We start from the raw sequence: 14,980 nt of genomic DNA, 5'->3' as shown, positions 1-14,980 counted from the left end.
CCCTCCCCGCTCTCCTCCCTCCTTTCCTTCCCTTCTTCCTTCCTTTCACTTTACCACAATATATACAGTAGAATTTCAGGAATACACTAAATTAGCAGCAATCACCTTATAAATAAACACAGTAATAGCAGACTCGGGGATCCTGGGTGCTTCTCTTCCACAGCCTAAGTAACAGGACACACAAATTCTCCTGTGTCCCTTAGCTCTTAGCTTGGAATCCAGTACCCTTCAACAAGTTCCATTGTGAGAATACTTAGTATTAGAACACATGTCCAGGTTAAGGTTTCACTTCAAAATTTTATGCATAAATTTCCCAAAAGTGCAGAAACAGTCTAAGAAATAGGACCAAATTTAAAGAAAAGAGTGCAATATTCCAGTCTTTAAATCATTTATTCATTTCAATAGTGTGTTAAGTCATGCACTCCTCATTGAAAGAGCTAGTGATAACAGAATTGGAAACTACTAAATCAAGAAGGGACCTCACCGTCTAGTTTTAGAGATGAGTCAGCTGGGGCTCCTGCAGAAACACCAAGTCTAAGTGAGGTACTGCCTCTTGCAATACTGTTCGTCTTTCTTCTTCTTTTAGCAGCCCCTCTCCATAAAGGTGTTCCTCTAATGTCTGCCAATCCGTTCCCTATTCATCATTTTCCAAAGATTGTCTGTAAATGAAATACAGAGACAAAGTTGGACAAGCCGATCAACTTACATCTGTCCCACTTTTTGCAATGATCTTATTTCTGCTTTATTTTAACTTTCTGGAAGTGAGCTCCCAATCTTGGTAAAGAATATTTGTGAAGGGGAAGGGTAACTACAGGGAGGTGAGATATATTTAGATATGCAAATAATGGTTTTGAGTCTGAGGACAAGCAGAAGTGGGTTGTTGCTATTGCAGCCTTTGCATGGGTCCTAGAATTCCCCAGTCAGGCTTGGCCAAGAGTTAGGAAGGATGTATAACCCTTTTTTGATTCTTCCTCCACAGGGAATGGAGTTGTATATCCCACCCACGGCCTCAGAGACAACACCTCTCAAAGTCACACAGGGGCCCATAAGAGTCTGGAATGATCTCCCTTCCCTCTGCACCAGGTGGCTCGGTGGTAAAGAATCCACCTGCCAGTCCAGGAGAGGAGGGTTTGATCCCTGGGTTGGAAAGATCCCCTGGAGCAGGAAATGGCAACCCACTCCAGTACTCTTGTGTGGAAAATTCCATGGAGGGAGGCAGGCTGGTGGGTTATAGTCCATGGGGTCTCAAAGAGTGAGACACGACTGAGCACAGCACACACACATACCGTCGGCAAAATCTTGACACACCCAAAGAAAGGAAGGGTGGGACCCTGCCTGCCTACCCACCTCAGTCCTGCTGTGAGGAGGAGATGGAAATATTTTCCCCCTACAATTCCAACTCAAATTTCACTTTGTTGTGTTTTATTTTTTAGAGGTTGAAAATCAATCGCAACTCCACTCCCTGCCTCAACGTGTTTTTCTTTTCCAAGAGAGGCAGGAACTATCCTTGCGTGTTCTTTTGAAGTAGCTGCCTAGGGACTTATCTCTGGAGAAGCGGTTTTACCTCTTTAGACCTTAGATTTCCCATCTGTTTTTTAAGGGGTTGATGGATGATGACTAAATTTTCATCCACCGTAAACATGGGAATCCCTGAGCCCCACTGGCCCTTGACTTGAGTGTCTAGCACAGAAATGGTTAAAGGTTAAGGATCTCTCAAATGGAGACTTGCTAACATGGGGGTGAGGATGCCAGGCAGCAGATTTGTAATCTTGCCCAGCCTTGGCCTCAAAAATATCCCTCTCGAGGATTTGCCGATGGGGAGGCTGCAGCGGGCTCTCCTCTTCTAAGTCCTCCCCCAGGTGCCCGGGCGCAGCTCTATCTGGAACCTGGACACCAAGCAGCTCAGTAGCATCCTCAAACCCGAGTAAGCCTGGACCCCTACTTCTAGCTCGGCTTCTCACAGCCCTGTCGCTACCCCTCCTCAAGGTCCCTCTAGGTTTCCACTACTTTCCACTTCCCAAAATTCTTCCAGCCGCCAGCTACACTTTGGACCCCCTGCCTTGGACTCCGAAAGCCAGTGCTGCCGCAGAGTGGGGTGCCCTTCCGAGACGTCCTGGGATCCAGCCCCCCCACCCCCACCCCGCGCCCCACTCAACCACCACCCACCGCAGGCTTTCCTGTTAGCAGCTTCCCCACGCCCCGTCTCAGGACCCTGCCGTCTCCTTCCCCTCGAACTCCCTGGGTGCTTTCCGGGCGCACTTCTTCGGCATCCAAGCAGGGAAACCTCACCCACACCCCATCCCCGCTGCCTCTTCCCCTGCAAAAGAAGAGCTGGTCAGTGGCCAGAGCGCCTGACCCAACTGAGCCACACAGACTGGCCCTCTGCTGGGTGGGGTCGGAGAAAGAGCCGGGCCTCGCGGGCTCCCGGGCGCGCTCCGCTTTGCCCGCCTAGAGCAGCCCAGCGAGGGAACCCTGCACCAAAGCGCCAGAGCCGCAGCTCCCTGCTCGCGGGGGCCCCCCGCGCTCACCCCGACCCGCGGACGCCAGAGCCCCCGGCACCGCTGGAGCCCCTCGCAGCACGCCGGAGCGCCAGCGGCCCCGCACGCTCCTTTTCCGGCCCCCTCCAAGGAGGGGCGCGCGGGGGCCCCAGAAGCATCTCCCGCTCGCCCTCCCCCACCCCCTTCCCAGCCCGCCCACCCGACCCGCGCGGCGCGGCGTTGCGCTCGGATTCCGGGAAGGAAGCGCCGCGCGGTGTCCCCGGCGTCCTCAGTCCTGCCCCCCGAAGTGGAGATGCGCGAGTGGCAGACGAGGGCGCGCAGCTCGTGAGACGCCGCGCCACCCGGCACCATGCGCCTGCGGCCGCTGCCCCTCGTGGTGGTCCCCGGCTTGCTGCAGCTGGTGAGTGCCCGGCCCGCCGCGCGCCCCGCGCCCCACGCCCCGCGCGCCAGGGCGGCGTTTCGGCGGGAAAACCGAGCCGGTGGCCGACTCAGAAGCGGAGCCTGGGGCTGCTGGGGACCTGGGGCTGGGGGCGCGCGCAGCGGAGGGAGTTTGGGGGTTTGCTTTAGAGGTTGAAGCGGAAGAATCAGGGAATGGGATTCAGAGAGGACCCTGAGCCTCGTGAGGGGCTTTTGTTGGGTTGAGACTGGAGGACTGGAGTGAAAAGGGCAGAAAGTGGGCAGGAAAGAAGGTGCGAGAGAAGGAAGAGGTTTATTGAAAAGCGATCGAGGAGGGAAGGAGGGGAGAAGGCTAGACGGACGTGATGAGGATGGGCTGAAAGACCCAGAGTTTGAGAGGCTTGGTGGGTTTTATTTTTCACGTGGTATTTTGCACGGATGCCCGAAAACACTTGTAAACCACGGCATCGTGCATCCTCGTTCTCAAGACCGATTAGTGGCTCCTTGGTGGGGAAAAACTTAGGCAAAAGACCGATTTGAGAAACAGATGGTATTTCTCTTCGTTTTCCAGTCTGGCGCTGGGGACTAGGATGGGGTTTTGTGCCGACGGGGAGGCAGGATGTAACTTTCAAGTCCAACTCCACCCCGTCATCTTTAAGCGTTCTGTTCCCAAAGACCTCTCCCGTCGGTTCTGGGCGGCTCTGGGAGAGCTGAGGAATAGGAAGGGAATTAGAAGGTGACGCAGGGTCCGCCAGCGAGGCTCTCGGCGACAGCTCCAGGGGTGACACTCATCCCTCCTTGCTTGGAGGCTTGGCGCCACGCTCTCCTCCTTCCGAATTACCTGTATGGTGTATGGATTGCTAAATAATTCTGTTTAAGGAAGAGCCCAAGTAAAATCTTCAAGAAAACAACTTTTGAAATAAAATTCTGTAAGGGGATTGCTGTGGCTCAGTCCACGTCTGTGGTGGGTTTCTCCTGCTCTCTAGGCACTTAATGCCGTGCTATTAAGAGGGCTTTCGCCAGAAGCCAGGGTTTCTTTGGTCCTCATACTTAAGACTTTATCCAATTGAATCTGGGCTGTTAAAACAGGGGTAAGGAACACAAGCATGATGATGTGTTCCTCCCTTTCTTCCATCTGCCCTTCTCTCTCTCTCTCTCTCTCTCTCTCCCACTTCTCCGAGGGAAAAACCAAGTAACTTATTAAAGTTTCTGTATGATACATATCATATTGTAGACACAGAGATATTTGCAAGTTTGGGGATGGAAGGAACTCGAAAATCTCTTAGTGAAGGGGCGAGGGCACTGAAAGGCCTGCCCATTCTTTATACAACGGAGATGAGCTTCACCTGCGCAGCATTAACTAAGAAATTCTTCAATGGCATCAAGAAGAAAATGCAGTGATGCTCCGACGGTGTCCTTGAATGAGCCAGTACATACTGGCTATATACAATGTTGCATGTTAAAATACATTTTGCATGCCAGGCGTTAAGCGTGCCACATATTTTTCACATTAGTCATCAGTATCATTTGCTTTTTAAAATGCTTGATCTGGATGCCAATACAAAGCACGTTTGTATGGTGTGTATTAAGTTAAACTATAAAAGCCTGGGGAAGTCAAGTATTTAGGTTACTTAGGTAGGATCTTCAAGGATCTCTTGGTTCATTCATTTTTTTTTTCATTCATTTAACTTTGCATTCAGTGATCAACTGTGTATGTGTTCCACTGTATTAGACTGTTAAAGATGAGGGACTGTATTGGGGGATGTGTTGGGAAAAGTTCTCCTATCAGCTACTGTATGGGGAATGTTAGATTTTTTTTTTTTTTTCCTCCACACAACCAGAGTCAATAGGGAATAAGAAGTACCTCTTGACAGGATTGTATACCTTCCTTAAGAGCTAGATTCTAATGTTACAGCATGGATTGATTGATCAGTTTTTAAGGAAGTGTATGTCAAATTCTAATCCATTTTTGGATTGTGCTTGGGTTGAAATGTTTTTTTCCTGGAGCACTTTATCATGGTAAGTGAGGTGGGGAGCTGCAGCTGTGTGATAAGCACACATTCCTTACACTGCCATCCTTTTGGACAATAAAAAGCTGTTTACATTCTCCACAATCTTATAGCTGTTTCCAACCTTATAACACAAGGGGGTTAGAATGTGAACAGAAAACAGAGTGGCTGAGCTGGGTAAATCTAAATGAAACACCCCCCAATCCCAACATTCACCCCACCCCAGCAAAAAAAAAAAAAAAAAAGGTAATAAATTGGCCCTTTAAATGGCTTCTAATTTTATTCTACCTTTTCAGCTAATATTGAACTTCTTTGCTAAATCCCAGGAGCAAGTGGATCAAATGTTTGAAAACTAATTTTTTCACTTTCTAGGAACCAGATGGACTTAGTTCATCTGCCCTTGGTAGGAGGCAGAGGGAACAAGGTTGGATTATTGTTGGCAATGGCTGTTACTTTTCCATTCCCACTGCCATCATAAAATGCTAAATATTTTTAAATGAGTAGTGGATTCATTTGGGGCTATTGAAATTTTAATTTTAAGAAATTTGTCTGATTCATTTGAAAATAGTCAGAGGGAGTTGAGCCCAAATCAATCACTATGATATAACACTGGTACAGATTTTTACTTACTTGGGAGATATTTACAATTTTTAAGAAAACACTAAGCTGAATGGATAAATATCGCAGGTAAACTATGAAGTATGTGTGTCTGTGACTTTTCCTTGCCCAGTTTTCCTGGCCTGTGTTCAGTGTTTTGTTATACCTAAAGTAGGATTGCTAGGCATCTGCAGAATTTAAGTAGCAAACCCGAATGTATTATTTTCTTTGAAATTCTTGTACAGCAACATATTCTTTATAAAAACATTAATAGCACAAGATTTCTCATCTGCCATCGAATGAAAAGAAAATTAGCATTTGGAGTTAACATTATAGTAAAATGTTAGTTATTTTGTGACATGATACAAGGTAAAAACTTCTCCAGTTGACAACTTCTTGCAGATTTGCATTATTATTTGTAACTCATAATAAGTGTGATTTTTGCCTCTAAGTAAAATGCAGATTGTAAAACAGATTAAATTTGAAATAAATGGATGATTAGCTTGAGTTTAAGATAAAATTTAGTGGTGATTTAAAAAATTAGTTTGTTATACATTTCAACTTGTTTTTCTGTGATACAATGATGAGTTTATCAAGTAAAACATAAATTTAAAAAGTGATGCAAGTTAGAAAATTTTTAGAAACCTATAAAATCAAAATATTTCTGATGCAAAGTGTTGCAATTTTAAGTTCATCATTATACAGTATTATCCCACATGAGCTTATTGAGGTTATTTTTATTTTAACAAATTGTTAATTATGAGAGTTATTAAGTGTGATAGTCATGACATATATTTGTCCACAGCTCTGTATTTACAAGAAGTGATAATTCATGACTGTCTTCCATTCAGAAATCACAATTTCCCTCATATAGTTTGGATCAATAAACATCAAAACAGTGTTTCTTAGTGTAGGATCAATAATTGTCTGTTGCCTAGATGACAGTGCTGAGGAGAAAAAAAATACCACCATATCATGGTTACAACTTAGAGTTGGCTGGGCTTGAAAATGGACTCCTCATTAAAAGCATCATTATCTTAGACATTATTTAAAATGAGAATTAGTATTAGACAGATCCTGTGTTCCAGCCAGTCACCTCCCAGTATAAATGGTGTTCCGTTGGCCTGTTCTAAGATTATGTTGTGTCCTTCAGTTTTAAATGCCTTCCACATGGGAAACCGACTGCTCTTGGGAACTTAGTTTATAGCTCAATAGGTTTCCGAATGGAAAAGAAAGGCATTGTTATTTTTCATTCTGTAGTTTTTTCCTCAATTTTCTTTTTATTGTTTCTGATTAGTGGTCAGAATGCTAAGTAAGGCACAAAGCTTTTTTGAAAAACCTTTTAGAGGTTTTACACTGTCAGCTTAAAATGTGTAGCTCTTGCAAGTCTAATGAATTAAGAAATGTTGATTTTCACAATACACGGCCCACCTTTTATCTATTAAAAAGCTAATCAATACATTGTGAAAGGTTTCATTATTTAGTAGTAGGCAATCAGAGATGAATATAAGTGTGTCACAGGTCTGTGGCTTTGTAAAGGCTCCAGGGCTGTCTCTTACTGTTTACATATTCTGTGGACTCTTTTACCTGAAGCTTTGCTGGGTAAGATTTGAAAAAAGAATTACAGCCACACATTCAAGTGCCTACAGTTAGGGCTGTGTCAGCGTTTCTGTAAAGAATCTCATTTCTATCTTAGCCATAAGCATTATTGCTGGTTAGAAGTTGGCATTTAATGTCTTGATTTTGGAGTCAATTAATATTAAAGCTGCTTTAAAAAATTGGTCCAAATGATTTTGAGCACTCATCCATGTGAGTTCATTCTCTAGGTATTCTTATAGTATGTGTAATGATGATTTAACAAACTAGTTTCTATATTCTTCTTGGTTATAATTTAAATTGTACTGTGTTTAAATTATTTTTAATAGTCTCTTCCCAGTTAACCTATTTATTGAACCACTGGAAGATTTTGAAACACTGTTTCATCTTAAATAATTTTAAGATTGTGCCCAGTAGTTGTGTCCAATTCAGATGCCTTAGTCTTTGTTTACTAACAATTATACGTCTTTATTTGCTAACAATCTATTTGAATATTTTATTACTTGTCATATGACCAATGATGTTGATGACAACTCCTTTCTTTATTTCAAAATTATCTTCAATAGAGAAGGATATAAAGCAATTTACAGTATAGATTTTCATATTATAGAAAGAATTCTAAGATATGATTGACTGAAAACTTCCAACTGATGTCATTTTTAATTCATGAAAAATAACTGTTTGGTTTGTTATGCTGTAAGATTTGTATGTAATAAGGAATTCTTTTCCTTTATAGAACTACCATTAAAAATGAATACTTCACTATTTAGACCCAAAAGCTTTTTCCTAGCCAGATCATTCAAGAAATTAAAATAGTTGTCTTTAAAATTATCGTTCCTGTAAATTTTGCTTTTCTTAGATATATGGACCTACAGTGAGAAAAGTGGGAGATTTTATAAATTTAAACTGCAATAATAATGCTGCTTTAGATTTGTATATACTCACCTTTTTTCAAGTTTCTTTCACACAGTTTATCAATTCTATTCTCCCAATAAATTTGCAAGAATGACATGTTAAATGTTTCCATTTGTGTATTGGAAAGAACAATGCAAAGATTTGAGTTTTATTTATAAATAAATTGCTTTTTCAACAAATATTTACTAGTTTGTCCCTGACTTTACACTAAGAACTGTAGCAGACATTGAGGACATAGCAGTAAACAAAATGGAACTGCTCTAAGGACACATATGTGTGTGTATACATACATACACACGTGTCTCTCTGTGTCTTGGGCTGGTCATTTAACAACCCCAAATCCCTCATCCATACCATGACGTCATAAATGATAAAGAGAATGGAAAATGGTTTCTAATATCTCTCTCCTTTTTTAATGTACAGTGTTTCTGGTTTTTCTTTTCATGGATTATGTACATCTTTGGTTACTGTACAGTTTAAAGTATGTCTTACCTACAAACATAATTGTTCTAAGTATGTTTTACATGAAGTTTGTGCCGTTAACCTTATCACAAATGATACACATATTTAGAAAGAGATTTAAAATGCTATATGACTAATTAATGTATCTTCTTATGGAAAAGGAAAATTTAGTGAAACTAGGCAAAGGGATTGATGAATACTTATTTAACACATATAATCAGCAAAATCAATAAAATTTAAATTAAAATGGTACAATAAGGGCTTTTCCCTGTCTATACCATTTTTAAATTGTAAACTATTAGCATCTACTCATTGCTTTAATTTAAATAACAAGTAAATTGGCTCTCAGTTAAATTCTAATTATTAAGATAAGCAACATTGCAGTTTAATAATGTACTTCAGAAAACTAATGTGTGACTTTTGTAGTCTCAGTAGAATCTAACCTATTTGGAGCAGGAATACTTTTAACTAACTCCAAAGGTCTCAAGACTTCTAATGTAAATGGTACGAAATTTTAAAAAAGAAAATCAACAATGAATTGGTATGTGAGAACTGTCAAAGGTGGAAGAAATTGTTAATGGTTTTAGCATCAGGGGAAAGGCAAGTGACACAGACTGACAAGTCCTGGAGTTCAGTCCCAGCTACATTTAAAACAACATAAATGTCTTCATTCTAACATGTATACTATCATGTAAGAATTGAATCGCCAGTCTATGTCTGACGCAGGATATAGCATGCTTGGGGCTGGTGCCTGGGGATGACCCAGAGAGATGTTATGGGGAGGGAAGTGGGAGGGGGGGTTCATGTTTGGGAACGCATGTAAGAATTAAAGATTTTAAAATTATTTTAAAAAAATAAATAAATAAAAAGCCAAAAAAAATAAAAATAAAAATAAAAGATAATGATGTAGAAAAAAAAAAAACAACTTGACTTTGCAATGGCACTGTTTTGGGCCAAATAAAGGGATTCTCAGGTCATAAAAACACTTAAGTAAATCTCTTTATTCAAGAATATGAAAGATTTTGATTTTCAAGCATTGCCGTATATATTGACAATTTAAAAATCTCACTGTTTTTACTTTAAATTATACGGTAGGTATATTTATGCACTCAAAACAGTAACTTAGGAGATAGTTTAGGTTACATACATGAAAGAAGAGACCACATGTGTAGTTTATATGGCCATGAAAAGCCCATGATCTGCATATTTTGAATGGTAATGTATCCAGTAAGAGAATAGGGACTCAAAAGAACCATTTAACATTTTGCAGCAATGAAAGCAATCTTTTTTTATTAATAAGGTTGTGCATTTTGATAACTCCAATGAAAGACAGCTGGGATCAGTATAAGAATGATATGGCTACAAAAATGAAAAGGGAGGTGAAATTTTCAAAGGTGTGTTTTCCAAAGTCATGGATTCACCTGCTGTTCCCATGTTGATGACTCCCAAACCTGTACCTCAGTTGCGACTCTGCTGCTCAGGCTCCCGGGCCTGCTCTCCATAGCTTAGTGTTCTTTGATTTGGATGTTTTACTGTACCTCACACTCCACACATCCACAGGCACACACACCTTTCCTGAACAAGTACCTTCCAACATTCATGGAATCAGATCTTGAAGATCCCTATTTCTTTCCCCATTTTCATGTCTGGTGTCTTTGTGTTGGGAGAAGTGACTTGATATAAAGCGTTATATGGTTTACAAGATTCTTTCATGTGTGTGGTCTCATGGTTCATCTTCATATCAGCTGGGGAAGGTAAAGGGAGCAATAGTCACTGCATCCGTTTTAAAGATGAAGAAACAAAGGCATGGAAGGTTTCCAAGATGCACTCTATACAGACTCACAAAAGGCACAACTCGAATTGTGCGCCCGGTCCAGCCCTGAGGCCAAGGCAGCAGCTGTCCGTAGCAGAAGGCTGTGGTATCCTTCAGAGACACCTAGAGTGATAAGGCTTGCAGGACGTTTGTTAGACACTCTTTTCTGCTCTGTGACCACGCTGAGGCAGAAACCTCAACTGATTCATTTTAGGAATGTTTTAAACAAATTTGTCATGAAGTCAAACAAGTTGAACAGAACAAACAGATTCTTAGAGCCTGTCCCTTAACTGGGAGTTCTGTTTAGACTTTAGCTTCAGAATTGATTTACCAGGTGCTCCAGCTTTTGCCCCACTCCAGTACTCTTGCCTGGAAAATCCCATGGACGGAGCAGCCTGGTAGGCTGCAGTCCATGGGGTCGCTAAGAGTCAGACACGACTGAGCGACTTCACTTTCAGTTTTCACTTTAATGCATTGGAAAAGGAAATGGCAACCCACTCCAGTGTTCTTGCCTGGAGAATCCCAGGGACAGAGGAGCCTGGTGGGCTGCCGTCTCTGGGGTCGCACAGAGTTGGACACGACTGAAGCAATTTAGCAGCAGCAAGCTTTTGCAGCATTAAAGCTAAATGAATGGCTGAGTTGTGTGGTTCCAGTTAGCGTCAGCAGAGGGTTTGCGAGTTCCTCTAATTCCTCAAGATCTCAACTTATCTCACTTCAGGTGGAAAAGGTGAACAAGAAGAGAGAAAAAGGCCTTAACTTCTATGAAGGGCTACTTAATCTTGGTTCTTTCATGGACAGAATTATGAGAAGTAACCAGTAGGGCGGGAGGGCATCTAGTTGGTTCCGACACTCATGTGGAACTGGTGAGCATTCATGGAAAATTTTGCTTTACAAGCTGCATTCTTGCTCTTGCCCTCTCTCCCTGTCTTACTTTTTATGAAAATGCAGGCTTTATTATGGACTTCCCAGGTGGCACTAGAGGTAAAGAATCTGCCTTCCAATGCAGGAGACATAGGAGACTTAGGCGCCGCGAGTTTGATCCCTGGATTGGGAAGATCCCCTGGAGTAGGAAATGGCAACCTTTTCCAGTCAATTCCTGACTGAAAAATTCCATGGACAGAAGAGTGAGGTGGGCTACAGTCCATGGGTCACAAAGAGTCGGACGCAGCTGAGAATGCACACATGCAGTGTGTGCATTATAGAAATACTTTTAGAAATATTATAGAAATAGTATTCCATAGTGGATGTTGTTGGCTCTCCACCCAGATCCCTTTGGATCCCTTTTTACCATCCCTTTTTACGTATTTCTATATGCCCTGCCCTTTTTCGGTTTTCTAACACTGGGCACTTGTAACTCTCCTTCAGAGGATTCCCCCTTGCCAGAAAGTACTCAGAGTCAGACTAGTTCCCTTCCTTCTGGGGCAATTCTTGACAAATGACTGATGGGTGCCAGAGCATGAAAAGCTCAGTTCTGTTGCTCACAGGTTTAAGGAATACACCCTGGAGTGTCCCTGTGCCAAAGCTCCCTCAGGCAACGGGAACCTCGCCTGAGATAACACAGCACGTGTCCACGGCTTCCTCCTGTTCACTGACCTGCTGCCCACTCCCCGACAAGACTCCCTGGCATGCGCTTCACTATAACTCACTTGCATTCATTCTTTTCCTGGTGTCTGTTTCTGTGGAACGCAACCGAAGCTGTCTGTTTAACTTTTCTTCCATATTCAGAAATATTTAAAGCAGCTATTCTCACCTCTGCCTGCTTTGTGCCATCTTGCACCAAGAGATAATCACTATTACTAGTTCAGTGTGTCTCTTTCCAGAAATTATGGCTATGTATGCTTTCATCATGAAGAAGGCAATGGCACCCCACTGCAGTACTCTTGCCTGGAAAATCCCATGGACGGAGGGGCCTGGTAGGCTGCAGTCCATGGGGTCGCTGAGTCGGACACGACTGAGCAACTTCACTTTCACTTTTCACTTTCATGCATTGGAGAAGGAAATGGCAACCCACTCCAGTGTTCTTGCCTGGAGAATCCCAGGGACGGGGAGCCTGGTGGGCTGCCGTCTGTGGGGTCGCACAGAGTCGGACATGACTGAAGCGACTTAGCAGCAGCAGCAGCAGCATACTTTCATCATAACTATATCAACATAATGTAAAGTCTTGAAACGTGTTTTTACTACAATAATATATTATGACCATTTTTATACAATGTAAAGCAGCTTAATATTTTGAAGATATTTAGTATTTCATGGAATTGATATCCCATAATGTATTGAATCAGCCCCTTATTATTAATAATTTGGGGTTTGATTATGTTGATAGTCTAATATGTTGATTGCCTTGAATTTCTTCAGTACATTTGTGAGTATGTTTGTAAAATGAATTCCTAGAATCAAAAATACTGGTTCAAGGCTAGGAATGTACATTTAATTTTTTTCTGAACCTTGCTTTAAAAAAAATTGTTTTTTAATTTTTCAATGTAGTGTGGGTGTCTACCATGCACAAGTGCAAATCAGCCATAATTATACATGCATCCCCTCCCTCCAACCCTCAGGTCATCACAGAGTGCCAGACTGGGCTCCCTTGCTACACAGCAACTTCTCACCAGCTATCCATCTTACACCTGATAGTGTGTATATGTTGATGCTACTTTCTCCACTCATCTCACTCTCCCTCCCCAATTGTGTCCACAAGTCTGTTCTCTGCCTCTGTATCTCTATTCCTTCCCTACAGATAGATTCATCGATACCATTTTTCTAGATTCCATATATACATGTTAATGTACTATATTTGTTTTTTTCTTTCTGACTTACTTCACTCTGTATAACAGGTTCTAGGTTCATGCCCCTCACTAGAAAATATAAATTTAGTATACTGACTATACCAAAATATGGTACCATTCACAATGGATATGCATACCTATATCTCTATCTGGTTGGTGGAATGCTTTTTTTAACTTTCTCAATCTATTAGAGGAAAACACCCCATTATTTTTAAAATGTATTATATATTAAGAAGGTGAGGTGTGTTCTTATATTTAATAACCCTTTGAATTTATTTTGTGATTTTTTCCTTTTTAAATAATTTCCCATTTCATGATTCTTTTTAAACAGCTTTTAGATTTTATAGTTCTTTTTTATATTTCTCTTGCACAATTATTGTTTATCATTCCTGGATATTTTCTACATTATGGAGTTGTTGTGACTACCGTTTCTAGGCCTGACATTTTTAAATTGTTTTTTGCTGAAATTTAAAGAAAGCTATTTATTTTAGTGTATCAGTTCTATTTCTGAACTGGACTATTAGTTTTAATCATTTTTAATTCTGTTCTCTTGAATTTTATGTATAAGTAATTAAATTACCTGTAAACAATCTTATATTTGGCTCTGTCTAATTAAACATTTATGCCTCTTAAATTAAAATTTATTCCTGTAGTGTACTGGGTAGAACCTTCAGAATATTATTAATACTGTGAAAGTGAATATTTTTTTCATATTTCCAACTTTAGTGTAGATTTTACTAAATCTGCTTGCTTTAGTTTCTAATAAATAACCTATTCAAATTAAGAATATACTTTTATATTTCCTATATATTAAAATAAATTTATGTTGATCATAGAGATTAATTTCTTATTCATTTTTAACGTCCCTCAAAATGATGATAGATTTTAAAAGTGTTAACCTGTTTGTGTTTCTTATTTATGAATTGGTTTCCTAATACTAAACTTTTTAAACAAAGTTAAATTATATGTATTTTTATACACTGCGTTTTATGTTGTTAGTATTTTATTTAGGACTGTGATGTCATATACATAAGTAAAATATAGCAAAAGTGAAATGTGTCAAGTTCTGCATCAGGCTTATTCTAGGATCATAATTACAAAAACTTCTATTTTTTTCCCCTCAGTTGTGGGAGAAGTTAAAATAGTTGAGAATTGGAAGGCTTGGAAGGCTGTTGGGGTTTAATCCATTTGAACCTTTTTATTTTAAGAGAGGAGATCTTTTAAAAATACTTCATTTCCTTTATGGCTACTTATCCATTCAGGTTTTTTCTTCAACCTTTATATGAATCTCTTTTATTAATTTTTGAAGAAAATCATGCATGTTATGTATCTTCACATCTACTTAGCATAAAATTATAATACTGTCACCTTAGTTTTTAAGAATTTGCTCCATACCTGTGCTTTATGCTATATTTTCCCCCAAGTTTGTGTTAGTTGTTTTGTAACAGTAGTAGCTAAGGGACTGCCTTATTTTCTTTCTAAGTCTACTGCTGTAAATAGAAGCTTCCTGTGGCAGATTTAGTGGTCTAAGCTGAATGAAACCTGGAGTTAAGAGGTGAGGCTCAGGACCTCAGCTCTCTTTCTGCTTTAGCGGAGGACTTGCATCCTCTGGTAGCCACCCCGCACCAGCTCGCTGTCCCAGCTCTGCCTGTACTACTTTTGGTGGTGGGAAGAGAGGACCTTGTTGGGGATGCAGGGATAACCCTCTGCTCAGGGGCTGTGCTCTTTTGCCTTTGTTTGGTTCCTGGCTGCTCAGCACTCTTGGCTTTTCCATCATTCTGATTCACTCTTCTTTACATCTTTCAGAGAGTCTAACATTTTGTGGACCCTTGGCATTCTTTCCTCTTTGTCGCACCATTAAGCATTCTTGTTTTTGCATTCCTAGTTTATTTCATTGGAAATCTGGGAGGG

General features: G+C 40.9%; 1 protein-coding gene across 1 annotated transcript in view; it reads left to right on the top strand.

Moving 5' to 3' along the window:
- NXPH2 (neurexophilin 2) overlaps nt 2,742–14,980 on the top strand; it is a 127,481-nt gene continuing 115,242 nt past the window's right edge. The window contains exon 1 of the mRNA XM_018062459.1: nt 2,742–2,898. Coding sequence (XP_017917948.1) covers nt 2,848–2,898 — 51 coding nt within the window. The 5' untranslated portion in view covers nt 2,742–2,847. The remainder of the gene's footprint in view (nt 2,899–14,980) is intronic.

Source organism: Capra hircus, chromosome 2, assembly GCF_001704415.2.
Source record: "Capra hircus breed San Clemente chromosome 2, ASM170441v1, whole genome shotgun sequence".
Classification (NCBI taxonomy): Eukaryota; Metazoa; Chordata; class Mammalia; order Artiodactyla; family Bovidae; genus Capra; species Capra hircus.
The sequence above is the reverse complement of the archived record's forward strand: the minus strand, read 5'-3'. Positions and strand labels throughout refer to the sequence as shown.